The sequence below is a fragment of the Blennius ocellaris genome (assembly GCF_963422515.1).
Source record: "Blennius ocellaris genome assembly, chromosome: 13".
Lineage (NCBI taxonomy): Eukaryota > Metazoa > Chordata > Actinopteri > Blenniiformes > Blenniidae > Blennius > Blennius ocellaris.
The window spans coordinates 9937853-9951567 of record NC_137662.1 but is presented as its reverse complement, the minus strand read 5'-3'; the positions used below and the strand labels follow the sequence as shown (position 1 = coordinate 9951567).

The following is a 13715-nucleotide window of genomic DNA, read 5'->3' as shown; positions in this document are numbered from 1 at the left end:
CAACACCTCCTCTCAGAAGAGCAGACTTTAGCGGACTTGAACATGCTACGCCCTCCTCTCTCGTTGCCGCTTCGCTCGGGAGTCTGCTTGATTTGGCAGCGTCAGGCTTTATGTAAATGTACACTGGATCATAGCATCTGGCTTGTTGTGTGAGAGCCAGGAAGCAAAATGCAAACACGTTCAGGGATGTGATGTGGGAGCGGTTGTCTAAAACGGTCCGTTTTATTACTCAGACTGAATAGGAAGATAACATGTAACGATCAAAAGTGGAGCGCTAGTGTAGGGAGCCACACTGCGCAGAGCTATGGACCCGCACTCTCTCTCTCTCTCTCTCTCTCTCCCTCTCTCTCTCCCTCTCCCTCTCCCTCTCCCTCTGTCTGCAGCCGTTGCCATGGCGACCATCTAAAAGGTACACTCCATTGTTGTCAGCCGTGGCCCCATTCATAGTGTCCTCTCAAAAGAAAAAAGATGATTGTTTCCGCCTAAAACCGAGGTCGCCCAGCTGTGTGGGATAAATTAGGTGAAGTCAGGAGGGGGGCTATCGTTGAAGGATATTAACATTCCCTGCAATTTGCCAGGTCATGTGGTAGTTGGGCTGACCATTGTTTGGAAGGGTCACAGCAAGGTTCATACGATAAAGACATATTGAAAAGCAATATCCGTCTTAGTCAAGGAGCAAAAATTCAAATTAGGTTTACATCTAAAACTATTTCTGTTGCTTCAACAGCTGTAATAGAAAAAAAGAAAAGTATTACATCACTTTTCCAGTCAATTTGCTGGGCTGTGAATTAATGTCAAAGACATTAATCTCATTATTAAGTAGCTATACAATACAATTACACTTATGATCTCTTCACATTTCTTAAGTCAGTCATATTTGTTCTGTGGTTCAAACACAGTTTCTGTGTGTGGGCATGTGATTATTATTTTTTTTTTGGTAAGTTGTCTGAGAATATATCCATCACCAAGTGAAACATGTTTTCATTTTTTTTTTTTTGACAAAGAAGAGTGTGTAGGTTTGTTTGTGTATCTGACAGCACAGCAGGGTGGTGACTGGAGGCGGCATCCAGCTCTGAAACCATTCCCTTCATGTGGATTGGACTGGCCACAAAAGAAAAAAGGCCCTTGCTGCCGAGTCCCTGCTCTGGCAGTACACCCGTAACCTCTGGCTGCCACATGTTCATCTCCTTCAGCCCTCTGAGAAATGCTGGCAGACTTGACCCACCCCCTTGCTTGGTGTCTAGTGGGATTTGATGGGGCTTGTCAGGGTTGACATCCATATTTAGAATCTTTCTGCAGAAAGCCACGTGAATGTCTCTGCACACCGGAGCATCGTCATTTATCCCCCAGGGAGCTCATAATGCAACCTGTCTGAGGCCAGGTGGGCTGTTGTACTGTCAGGATGCACAGCTGACCCAATAGTGAATTATACTGTAAGCTCAGAGTGATGAATCATTATCAGAAGATTGCAGTGTTAGCGTTTTGTCTGCTTGCAGGCAACTGTCCTATTTTTATAGCCAGGAATACCTTGAAATAGTTTGCAATTTATAAGGTCTGCGAGAACCTTTCATGGAGTGATCTTTGCTGAGATTTGTACACATATAAACTAGTTGAATTATATATACTCTTGTCTGTGATATTCTCAGCATTATGAAGCCGTAGTGACCTGCAATTCAGATAACCTTCTTCACATGTACATTGCTCTCCCACAACCGACTGCTCTGACAATCTTTAGCCTTTTCTTTCGACGTAAAAGTCTAATGTCATGTGCCTCTGTAGCTGCCTCCTGTGATTTTGCAGAGTGCTGCAGACAACTGCAATGGTGCCTCATCTTTGAAGCTTGCCAGTGTGTAACCCTCTGAAAAGAGGAGCTAAACCCTTTCGCAGACATCAACGTAACACACATTCTCATAGATGCTGTTTGTACAGCTGGCACACAGGACCAGAATATATGGACGAGATAAGTGGTCAGCCGTGCGGAGACCTAAAATATTGGGGTTATAACAACAAGAGTGGTATCACATGAAAGAAATAACAGACTGTGGCCATACATTGTGTCAGTCAACAAACATCCTCGCTGTCTGGTATCAATCAGTATGATAATCCCAGGAAATACGACGCAGGCGTGAGAGGCCTAAATGGACTGTCATTCAGGGGCAGAATGCCAAGGCCTTCCTCGGCTCCACTTCTATAAACACAATGGCTTCTGTGGGTTCATGAAGCTGCCATTATCTTTTTAGACAATTGGCTGCACTGGAAGTCTCTGCTTCTGTTTATCAGAGTATTGTTGTTATCATGTACCTGCCCAACAACAAACGCTCTCCACCATGGCATTCAACTGTGGAAAGGAGAATATTTTTCAGAGTTGAGGTCCCTGAGGATTACGCATTCAATGCTGGGTTGGCCTGGTGGAGGCCGATATAAGGTCCCCCTCCCACCTCGCAATTCGTACCCTGCGTTTGAAGTGCTTTGTCTGGGGTGCTGGTGGCGGGGCAGAGGGGGTGTGGAGCTGTTGGATCCATCCATACATATTCATTGAGGGGAGGGTTAAGAGCTTCTTGTTATGTCTGGGTGATGAAGAGTTCCAACCTGCCCTTCCCCCCAAAACACGTACCCGTTCCAATCACACATTGGGATTTCATGGTGGGCATGTTTTATGCCCTTTGATGTTAAACGTGGGTCAGACCCAGCCCCCTTTGAGTATTCCATCCTAAACTGGTTGTTGTGGTTGAATATTGAGTGAAAACTGTGTGTTTTGTTGTCTGACTTTGTAGACACATCTGGGACTACTAGTTTTGGCACAAGAGTAGTGTCTGCTGTTGTCACACAAACACACACACACACACACACACACACACACACACACACACACACACACACACACACACACACACACACACACACACACACACACGCACACGCACACAATAGCTGCTATCTGCCTTTTCTAGAGGCTTTTCTCTTTGTGAATCTTGCAGCAACAAAATGGAGAGAGCTTCTGAATATTTTATTAGTTTGTTGCATCTCATCTATTGTTTAATTGAATCCCCGTCTCTATTTTTTACATTTTTTTTCAACACATATCCAAACTTCTGTTTGTCAGTTTGTCAGGGTCCCATGACAGGAAATGAAAGTCTGCCTCCTCAGCAGATCCTGCACTTTCTGTCAATATACCCCCCTCTCTATTGTTATTTACCAGCCTGGCCAGAAGCACGTGCCATAGAAAATCTGTCCTCAGGGGATTCAAAGCGACCCCTCTTACTTCCCTCCTGAGTATAATCTGGAAGCCTTTATTATTGCCAACGCAGCTAAATGGGTTGGGGGTGGGTCGGTTTTAGAGGTGGAGACAGCAGCCCCCTTTTTCTCTGGGCCTGGCTTTGGGATGCTCTGCTGGTTATTGTTCCCTCAGCACCAGCCTCTGTGAGTGTGTGTGTGCACTGTGTGTTCATTGTATGTTTAGGCTCATATCAGTCACTTTATCCTCCGGTGATGAGGCAGGACAGATCACTCTGTCAGCACAGCCAACACATACACCCCAGAACGAGAGATCCTCGCAGCAGTCGGAAAAAAATGTACTACTGTATATTTCACAGTTAGCTGCTCTGTGCTGAGCTTGCTACATGTACCACATCCTTACTTATTTATAGCGTTATATAAGATACATTCTCGAGAATCAAGTGCTATTTCAGTGCTAACACAAGAGCCCCTAAAGATTCACTAATGGATTTATTTCATATCTGTGTTGTTGAGGTAAAAGTGCTTTAAGTCATGCTCTTATAAGAGTAGAAAGCTGACAAACGTTTGAATTAAATACTGCACATGTATTCTAGTATGTTCAAACAAATCCCATAGAATGGAGTGATCTGAACTCTTCCTGCAGTTTTTCTGTTGACTTGTTTGAATTTTTATGAAACACTGTAAAGAAGCCGTCCCAGCTTGATTTTTCTTCACCCTCGCTGTGTAGTTGCTGTTTAGGGAAACAAATCACTTTGCAGTGCCAGAGTAGGGAGAGACGTGGAAAAACACAGTAGCCTCAGAGTGCCATCTAAACCTCAGCTTTTTTGATCCTCTGTGCATGAGACCCAAACATCTGTCTTGGATTTTTGACAAACTGTCATGACGTGAGCAGTGTTGACTCCCCTATGCTGGGCTTTTCCCCCCACTGTCACGACACAACACTCTGAAATGTTAAAAATAGACAGTCAGAGGGCTCCAGAGAGAAATGGTTGGCATCAGAACAAATATGTACCTTATATGTACCTCTGAGTAATGTTTCTTTCATATATAAAGACGAATTAAATGACTGCGTAATGGGAAACCTACAGAGAGAATTAACACCGCCTGATGGGTTATTGCGAAAAAGCTTGAACTATTTAGATTAATAGCACAGCTAATTAATGTTGACAAAAGGTATTTTTCACCGTATGGTTGTAAAGGTTGTCGATTTCTGCAAATTTTTCCTCTGAAGTCAGTGGAAATAAAACCAAATTCAAAAGGAGCATGAAGCAATTAAGGTGCCAGAAAATGTAAATACATATATAGTGATTGACAGTCACACAAAATTTGCTTTGTGTATATTGTGAGAAGCAATGAAAGTGAATACAATGACATTGTGTAGTTTAATTCCATCTATTCATCTCAGTTACAAATTATGTCTAAAAATGTGTAAATAAATAAATAGACTTGTTTTCAGACAAAAGTCAAGCCTCACTGGTAATCATTACAAGCTATTGTTACATGTTCACTACACTAAAACAACAGTTTGTAAATGTATCCCTTAAGATCCCCTGAAAACACTTATAACAATTTTGATACTTACTGTTCGTATGGAAAATAGCTCAGACTTCATTCCCACTTTCACCCAGTGGGAAAAAACCCCCCCACCCAAAAACACATTTCACTCAGAGCGTCTGCAGAGAGACCTTCCCTTGTTCTCTCTGTCAACTGTCAGGCTGTAGCATAACTTGTATAACTTATAGGAAAGACGCATGCTTGGTACTTTTTTTAGTCATGTCAAAGAACATTGGAGAGTAAAAATGTCTGCTCTCAGAGAATGAGGATTGTTTTATTGAGTAACTTGGATATTCAGATGTCTTTTCTACTGTAACAACTGCTACATCTTATCCATAAAAGACATAATCATACATTCATGAGTATAAGGAGAGGCAAAAGTCCCACTTTATGTCTGAATACTGCCCAAGTGACATTGTGACATCCGTCTATCTGTCTATCTGTCCATGTTTTATTTTAAGTCTGTCGATTATAGGATGTTTGAGCTTCTCATTCAATAGTTCAATGAAGTCATTGGTCACTTGCATGTAAGAATCTATGTGTTTGGCCTCCTTATTGTTGCATGCAGTGTTTCCAGCCAGCTCCATAATCTCTGTGGTTAGACGCTCCAGTACTGCAGCCAGTTACACTGAGGCTTATTCTTCCTCGGCAGCTTGAGGATGCAGGAAAGTGAAGCCCAGCATGGGAGGAGCCACTTTTGGCCTTTGCTTGGGCTTTTCCATCAGCGGTGTTTCCATGTCCACGCATTTTTCACTTTCTTATTTTTGTACTTACTCGTGGTAGAAAGGAATGCTCGATATGCATCTCAACTAAGTTATTGACAAGTATAGCTTAAAATCTGTAAAAGCTATCGTCTATGTAAATGTGCGGTCCTGAAGCAGAATGATATATAAATAGAGTTTGATACTCACCTCATGCAGATTGCTGCTGTAAAGTGATAAAAGGTGCTAAATGCTGATTTTGATGAAGTCATTATGTTCATGATCCTTTCAGTCAGTAGGAATCAAATTACTCATGACATTAATTCTGAGAGATTCAGGAATGATGTTTTATCCCCAACAGATGTGGGCCAAAATCATCATTCTTGACGGGCTGTAAACAGACCCTCAGGTTAGTCACACTTACTCTTCAGACAAAATTAAGGCTGACAGAATAATTGCAGCCGAAACTCTCCCAGCATGTGGACACCCGTCACATTTCACAGGTCAAGTTTGTGGTTCAGCTTGGTGTGACTACTGGTGGCTCCGCGTTCACAGTCAATTATCAATATTTTTTGTTTAATACAGCTGCCAATAATTAAGAGCCTATCACACTGTGTTGTTGTGATTGACTGGCTCAAAACATAATTAGTTTTATGAGTATAGCGATATGATTACTGATATCCAAAACTGAATTAAGAAACATTTCTTTAAACAGACTTTTAATAACTTGGAGTTGGCCTTTAAGTCATCGCAGCATGTGTGCGAGGCTTAAAATCACTTGTTTGATTGGATATTTTTGCAGTGTGTGATTATCCAGATGGCCAGTGTTTTTCCACGGAGGTGCTATGTCACACATGGAGCTGCTGAGACTGAGCTCACTGTCACAGTAGTTTGGTTCACCCAGAGATGACTCATTGTCCCGCTGAGTGTAATCACATCGAAGACACCGGGGAGACAGATCCTCCCCTCATAACCCACCTTCTTTACTGCCTCCCTCTTGCGATCTCATCTTCTTCATTAGTTTCTTTTTATTGTCTCGCCATCTCCCAATTGCTCTCGGTACCTTTTCATTGTAAATTAGTAAAAACGCCGATGCTCTCTTCTGGTAATTGTGCGTATTTCAGTCCCATGGGGGACTATCAAAGCCGGTTGCAGTGCCCTATTTTAAAAAGTCCACATACTGGGCTTTCTTTCTTAATGATCACACTGCAGTCACACCATGTCTTGGTGGTAAAATGTCACAGCAACTGTAGAAGTGGGATGCGAGCGAGGGCGACTCATCAATAATCTAGAGTAATGCCTTTCTTTGGTAGTCCATCGATTGTTCATTTCAGGATGTTATTTCTGGGTCTTTGGTGGGGTCTTTTTTTAGCCGTGCCGACTAATGATTCATCGCAGAGCAGAAAGAGCACAGATCCTTTCATGTGTACCCTCAGTGCGTGTGTGTGTTTGTGTGCGTACATCCTTGTTTGAAAAAGAGACAGAAAGAGGGGATGAGAGAGGAGCTGGCTTGCTAGTTAAATCTCCTGAATGTGAAATAATCTGCTGGGTTCAGACAGCTGATAAGCTGCGTGTTTGCAGTGCGGCACTGCAGCAGTACTGTACCGTACTGTAGTGTCGGATTAATGTCCTTCTGTGGCAGCGACGCTTAAACTTTTTTATGGGGGAGGGCCACGGTCTGACTTATCATGGATCTCAAGATAAAACTGGTGCTGCTTGTAGAGATAGAGCAAGTTGATAATAGCCGTCTCATGCAATTAACACAATACCTCACACTAAGAAATTGAGGTCTATATCTGTTCTCACTGGATATAAGAAAGGTTTACCATTAAACAGTTCTCATGTGAGCAACACAGTTAACTTTTCAAATAAAAATGTTCACTCTGGTAGAGATTATAAACAAGATGACAAGAATTTTAGAGAACCTCAGTGAAAACATATATAACCTTTGCTGATGGTTTGATTTTCTTCTATTATAACCAGAGGAGTTTCCTTTTCAATCTATCATCATCAACATTAAATTGTATTGGATTAATGTACAAAGTGGTGCATAGGTCCCTCTGAAATTCTTAACAATAAAAGTTTGTTGGATTATGATACATTTCCTGAAGTCTTACAGTCAAATAATCCACATTCTTTTTCAGTAACTTCAACTTGGCGCATAGAAAACCTAATGGAAAGATAATTTGATGGTGATCTGGAGAAGATCTTCTCTGTATGTAATGTATATATCCCAAAGAAGTCCTGAATCGGTCCTCCTCCAGTCAACCCCAGATCAAGGAACCTGTGTATCATTACCTCTTTAAAGAGCTGAAGTTACCTCAGTATTTGTCAGACAAGTCAGCTTGAATGAAAACCCTTTAAAATGATATCAAACGTGATAGTAAAGCACTTGAATCATGAGCTGAAACAGTCCATGTGTCCTCTCTGTGCTGCGACTTCATGAGCTGGTTATTGTAACACTGCTGTCAGGAATGTTTGCCATGTTGCTTACAGACATGGACATTTTCCAAAACATACATAAATTGAATAAAGCAGTGGCCGAGAAGTTGGCGAAGTGGACTTGTGGTCGGTTGCTCACAGGTTTGAATCCTACTGCTGACAGGTCACTGAGCAAGACCCTTGAACCCAACTGTTCCCTGCTTGCCGTACTCTGGTACCCCTCTGTTTCCAGCATGTGTAGCTGAAGATGACTGTGAGTAGGATGGAGATCAATAAAGTCTACTTTCGTTCTACCCTGTAATTGGTGCCAATAAATCATATTTTTGGCTCTAGAGCTTGAGTTGTACTTTCATTCTCACATCATGGGAATCCTTATTTTTTATTTTTCTGATTCTCAGTGAAATATCTTGTCGTTAAGATTAATTGAGGACTCAAAATTCATCATAAGTGTATGTGTTTATATTGCAAAAATATAAAATACATTAATTCTTTCGAAGCTGCCAATTTTTGGAGTACTTTGTTGACCAGAGTATAACGTTCAGTTATGGGAAACATGAAGCTTCCTCTGTTTTATCCATACATGAGTTTGTTTCTATGTTCTCCACTCTTCATGAGCTCAGTAATTATGTTGCTTTAAGCATACTTGGAGAGTGTGTCTATTTCCCATGTGACTGTCATGCTGTGTTTCAAGATTAAAGTTTTTAAACTCAATATTTTTTCTGACATGTCAAAGACAATCAAATAATTGCCCGGGACATAAGCAAGGCAAGGATGGCAAATGGCCTGTAACTCTAAATTATGTTTTACTTTGAGGAAGAAAGTACATTAAACTTAATAGTGAAACAGATTTTATCAATACTTTACCCCTTTAGTCTTCCATTTACTGAGCACTGCTCTCCTCAGCATTTTGACTGTGCATCCTCCACTGATCAAGACTGACTATATTTAGCTTGCACCCTCTTGAGAGAGCCTATCTGGCCATGAATCACAAGTTGTGCTGTCCTGCTCAATGTTGCTCTTTTTCTGTCTGACTATGACAGGCTGTGAGCAGCTGCTCGTCTCCTCCGCTGTTAGTGTGATGCAGCAAATTTGAGTCTTTTGTGCACAGCGTGTCCTCAAATGAACAGGCCAGTGGCAACGTCAGACACACGCAAAAAAAAAAACCTGCACTGGCCACGGTGACTCATCAATGTTACGGCTCAGTAGTAATGTCAATGTCTCATGTCTCTTTGCAGTGGCTCATGCGCAGGACACACATCACCACTCCACAGAGAAGCCCCTGATCCAGTGCTACAAGTGTGGGCAACCATGCAAAGGAGAGGTGCTCCGGGTGCAGAACAAGCACTTTCACCTCAAGTGCTTCACCTGTAAAGGTACAGAGCCACGCTGATGGTCAGTTACTAAAAAAAGAATTAAAAATAAACATGACAGTCTACTGTAGGATCAGATTAAAGATACATGAATATGTGTCACTAGTGTTTACTACTTTTAATTTCATTCAGTCTTATTCAATGCTCAACGATCCATATATTCAAATAAAGATGAGCAGCACTTGGTAAATAAGTTGTGTGTTTACACTTTAAAAATTAATCCTCAGACACATGTGATGAAACAGCGAAGTGTGGGAGTTGTGTGAGAACTGGCAGCTAAAGTGTCAGTTTTAAGAAAATTCATTGCTAATTTGATGCTGTCACAATAGTAGGACATTCTCTACCTTTCATTCAGTACATGTTACCTCATAAACAACAAACTTGTTTCACAAGATTCATTGTTCTTCTAAATAGTGACAGATTATGATTGTTGAGAGATGTTGACGGCATTTGAAAGAATGGTTTACATGCAGCAGAAGTAAACGTGAGGGGATCAGGGGGATGCCTTTTCCCATCATAATCTTTGAGGAGAAGTGGGGAGCGAAACTATTGTTTATTTGATCAAAACACATTTTTAAACTTGAATTCCTGTAAGCATGATATAAATCAATTAAGATCACAAATTATATTTGAATGCATAACTATAAATATAAATGTAACTATCATAGCAGTTCCAGACTCTTACAAGATTTTTTTTTTTTTTAATTGAAAGCATCTAAGTATCACTTTGACTTTGTTTTCTATTGCCTATGGATTGACAAAAAGACAAAAGCGTGCAGTGTCAGAGTTGGGTGGAACAATGTTATTCAAGCTCTATGAATTTAACCAAAAGTTGCCCTTCTTCTATGACAACAAAAAGCATGTCGATAATAGGCAGTTAACAAGGAGCAACCAAATCCCTCAAGGTCACCATGTCTTTTCCTGCTTCCTAATGAGCTGGATATATGGTGGCATGACTCATCTGCAGATTTCCAGACCTGCATGCTTCAATTAACGTGCCCTCCTGTCTGCTATGATAAGTGACTGTGCAAATCCTCCCGTGTTTACTCTCATTGCTGATAGATTTCTGGCATTCTTGAAATATTAGAAGGCGCCCAGTCAGGGCTAAAGAAGAGCGTCTTTCCCCGGGCTGGACCTGTCCTGCAGAAACCTTTGTGGTTAATCTGTGAGCACTGTTAGAGAGTTAGCTTAGGTCACCAAGGGCCCAGAATAACACAAACAAATGCTGAGATTAGTACCTAATTCCGTCCTTTACAAGTGGATATACATGCCTTTAGACAGTCTGCGCTGATAAAAATGTTGAAGTGTGCTTGTGTGTGTGTCCTTGAGTCTTTGTGAGCGTCTGGACGCAAGGCAGCCACTGAAGACACAAGGACGTCAATAAGTGTTAACAAGCAGAAGACTTTAAAATGATTGTGTTATTGTCCCTGCCCATCCTATAGACCAACTTATAATGTCATTCTTGGTTTTTCGAGGTTTGCTAAACTCATTGACACTCACATATTATTAACAGATATTTTCCCATGACCAACAAATCCCAAATACCCTCTGAGTTTTTGGCTGTGTTTTTGGTCATTCCATTAAATGTACAAAACCTTTCGCTTCCCCTGAATTGGCCTTCAATTCAATTTCATAAATCGTCCCTATTAAGTCTCCAAACCAACATTTTATGTAATGGCATGCATCACATCACGGTCAAAGGCCACCAAATCTCCAGTGCCTGTTTTCTTTTGACTCAGTTATCTTACAAGCTAATCTCATCATCCCTGAGCCCTAATGCAATTAAATCTGATTCTCCCCCTCACCCGCTCCCATTCATCCCCTGGGTTTAGCGTGACTCATTGCATAAGAATGATTAGGTGCAGTTATCTCAAACATCCAAATATTTTCCCTCTTAGTTGTGTTGCATTTCCCAAAGGCTATTAAATCCCCAAGCTTGCACTGTGGTGAACTGCATGTGGTCATTATGTGGTTAAAACGCTGTTCATTCAGCCACATGTGTAAATTGCTTTGACAAGTTTACTTAAAATATGGGAAATATGCTGGAAAATGATTTTCTCCCGAGTGGTATCATTAGAGATATTACGTGTTTTTATTCCACATTGTTGGATAATGAGAGAAAGGGTAGCACTTTACATATGGCTTCAAATTTTAGTTACATGAGTCTATCAACAGATTTTGTTCAACAATGCAAAGACAATCATACAAGGAAGGTCAGAGAAACGGCATGATTCAATGATTTTTAATCAGTGTTTTTACTTGATGTCATGGAGCTACAGAGAGATTGAATGTCATGCTGGCTCCAAGCCAGACGGGCATTCAAATACTTGCTGGTAAAGCCCATTTTAGTGTCATATCAACATTAAAATACCCCAAACTCTCAATGGTTCTTTATTTAGGATTCCTGCCTTTGCCTGTTTTGAATGCGAGTGTCGATGACAGGGTTTCATTTGAATGGAAGGAAACTGGTTGGAGACTGAAGGTGTAGTACCGAATATTTAGAGGCAGTTATCTTGAATAACAGATCAAGGCTATTTCCTAGGCTACACAATTGCAGAATTGTTGTTGCATTGAGTGGCAAACCTCAATGATGACATTGAAAATACAATTGTGGTGATTAATAGACTAATGAGCGGTAAATGCTTCAAGTAGGGAAAATTCTTGATTAAATGGATCTTATGTTACACTTCCTTCTATAATACACAGAGCTGTTAAACTGTGTTTTCCCTGATTCTTTAACCAGCATCCATTTCATGTGTCCAGTGAGCCTCTCAGGATTACACACACTAGCAAGTCGTAACAAAGCCATTGATGCATGGAGGAGCTGGGCAGCCTGGCGGTTGGATGTTTATTGTGTTATATGGGCACTAAACAGCCTGACCTGCTGAGTGTGTCTCCTCTACAGTGTGTGGCTGCGACCTCGCCCAGGGGGGCTTCTTCATGAAGAATGGAGAGTATCTGTGCACACTGGACTACCAACGCATGCATGGCACCCGCTGCAATGGCTGTGGGGATTTTGTCGAGGGAGAAGTGGTTACGGCCCTGGGCAAGACGTACCACCCCGCCTGCTTCGTGTGCACAATCTGCAAGTAAGACACCCCAATGTAAATTCAGTCATCTCAATTTAATATTGTGGATTTAAAGAAAAAAAATGTCATTCATCAAATATGGAAGCTCACATGTCAAAGCTGATTTATGTAATTTTACTCAGAATTATATTTTCTTTCAAAACCTTTCATTTCAGATGTAGTCATGAATGAAAAGGAATAAACATAATAGGTTTATCACTTTATGTTTAAAAAAAAAAAATCTGATATAGAAGTGTGGATGATGGGATAAACGTACCTGGCATAACCAGATGCTCCCTAAAAGTCTCCTGCTAAGTGCTAATGGTTATTAGCACAGTAATCCAGCTGTGTTTTAAACCATGTTTTACCCCACTGCTATGTTGTTATAGTAGCTTGAGTACAAATCTAGCTAGTTATTTGACATTCAGCTCAAGGCGTTCAGTATATTGTTTTGACCTTTCTCTCGCCATCCTGAAGTAAAGATAGCTAAAGGACATCTCAGGTTGCTCAATGCAAAGGGATGAGGCTTGATTTCACAAGATAGCTTCAACACTATGGTGTGACTGTTACTCCTGAAATACCAGGAAATGTTGAGGTACTTTAATGACGCTGGAAAATGCCAAGACAAATATGAACAAAGGACAAATGTTTTTTGGGAGGGTTTCCATATGGATTACCTCCAAATTCACAACAAATACTTCCCTCTTGATTCAATTCCGTCTGACTTTCTTGTTTATGTTTATGACTCACTATTACAGTTGCAGGGAAATTATATTCGTAGTTACTTGATGAATAATAAAGTAATGGGTGGCAGGGATTCTTATGGACAGCGTACCACAGCATGCTTTCTGTTATGTCTCCATCATCTGACTAAACGGCCTCCAGGGGGCAGACAGTGTTGACACACGTCCACATCATGGAGCCCTGTCATCTTCTGGCCCATCAGACAACCTGCGAGCCACAGCTGATAAACTCTTACAGTGACCACGGGGCCACAGCTCTCATCTTGTTAACTGGTTGTTGATGTGAAACCTTCTTCCAGACGACCGTTCCCTGCCGGGGACAGGGTGACCTTTAACGGCAAGGACTGCCTGTGTCAGTACTGTGTGGAGCCAATGTCTCCAGGACCAAAGGACATCCTGGGCTCCAGCAGTAAGTAGCAATTTTCACTTCAATTAATTTTGTTATTATTTTCACACAATGCTGTTGGCTGTGTGTTTCTAAAACTCTCAAAAACACAGGAAATCTAATATCACTCCCTTGTGTGATTCATGTGTGGCATTTATTTTAGCTGTGATATTTGGGTTTTGAATTTTCCGCATCAGTCATCTTGCCTTCACATC

At 41.2% G+C, this 13715-nt stretch overlaps 1 protein-coding gene across 8 annotated transcripts in view; it reads left to right on the top strand.

The window, feature by feature from the left end:
* LOC308138460 (actin-binding LIM protein 1-like) overlaps nucleotides 1–13715 on the top strand; it is a 41145-nt gene that overhangs the window by 10453 nt on the left and 16977 nt on the right. For all 8 annotated transcript variants that reach the window (XM_080507583.1, XM_080507577.1, XM_080507581.1 and 5 more), the window contains exons 2-4: nucleotides 9170–9307; nucleotides 12210–12393; nucleotides 13415–13524. In XM_080507583.1, the coding sequence (XP_080363709.1) occupies nucleotides 9170–9307; nucleotides 12210–12393; nucleotides 13415–13524 (432 nt within the window). The remainder of the gene's footprint in view (nucleotides 1–9169; nucleotides 9308–12209; nucleotides 12394–13414; nucleotides 13525–13715) is intronic.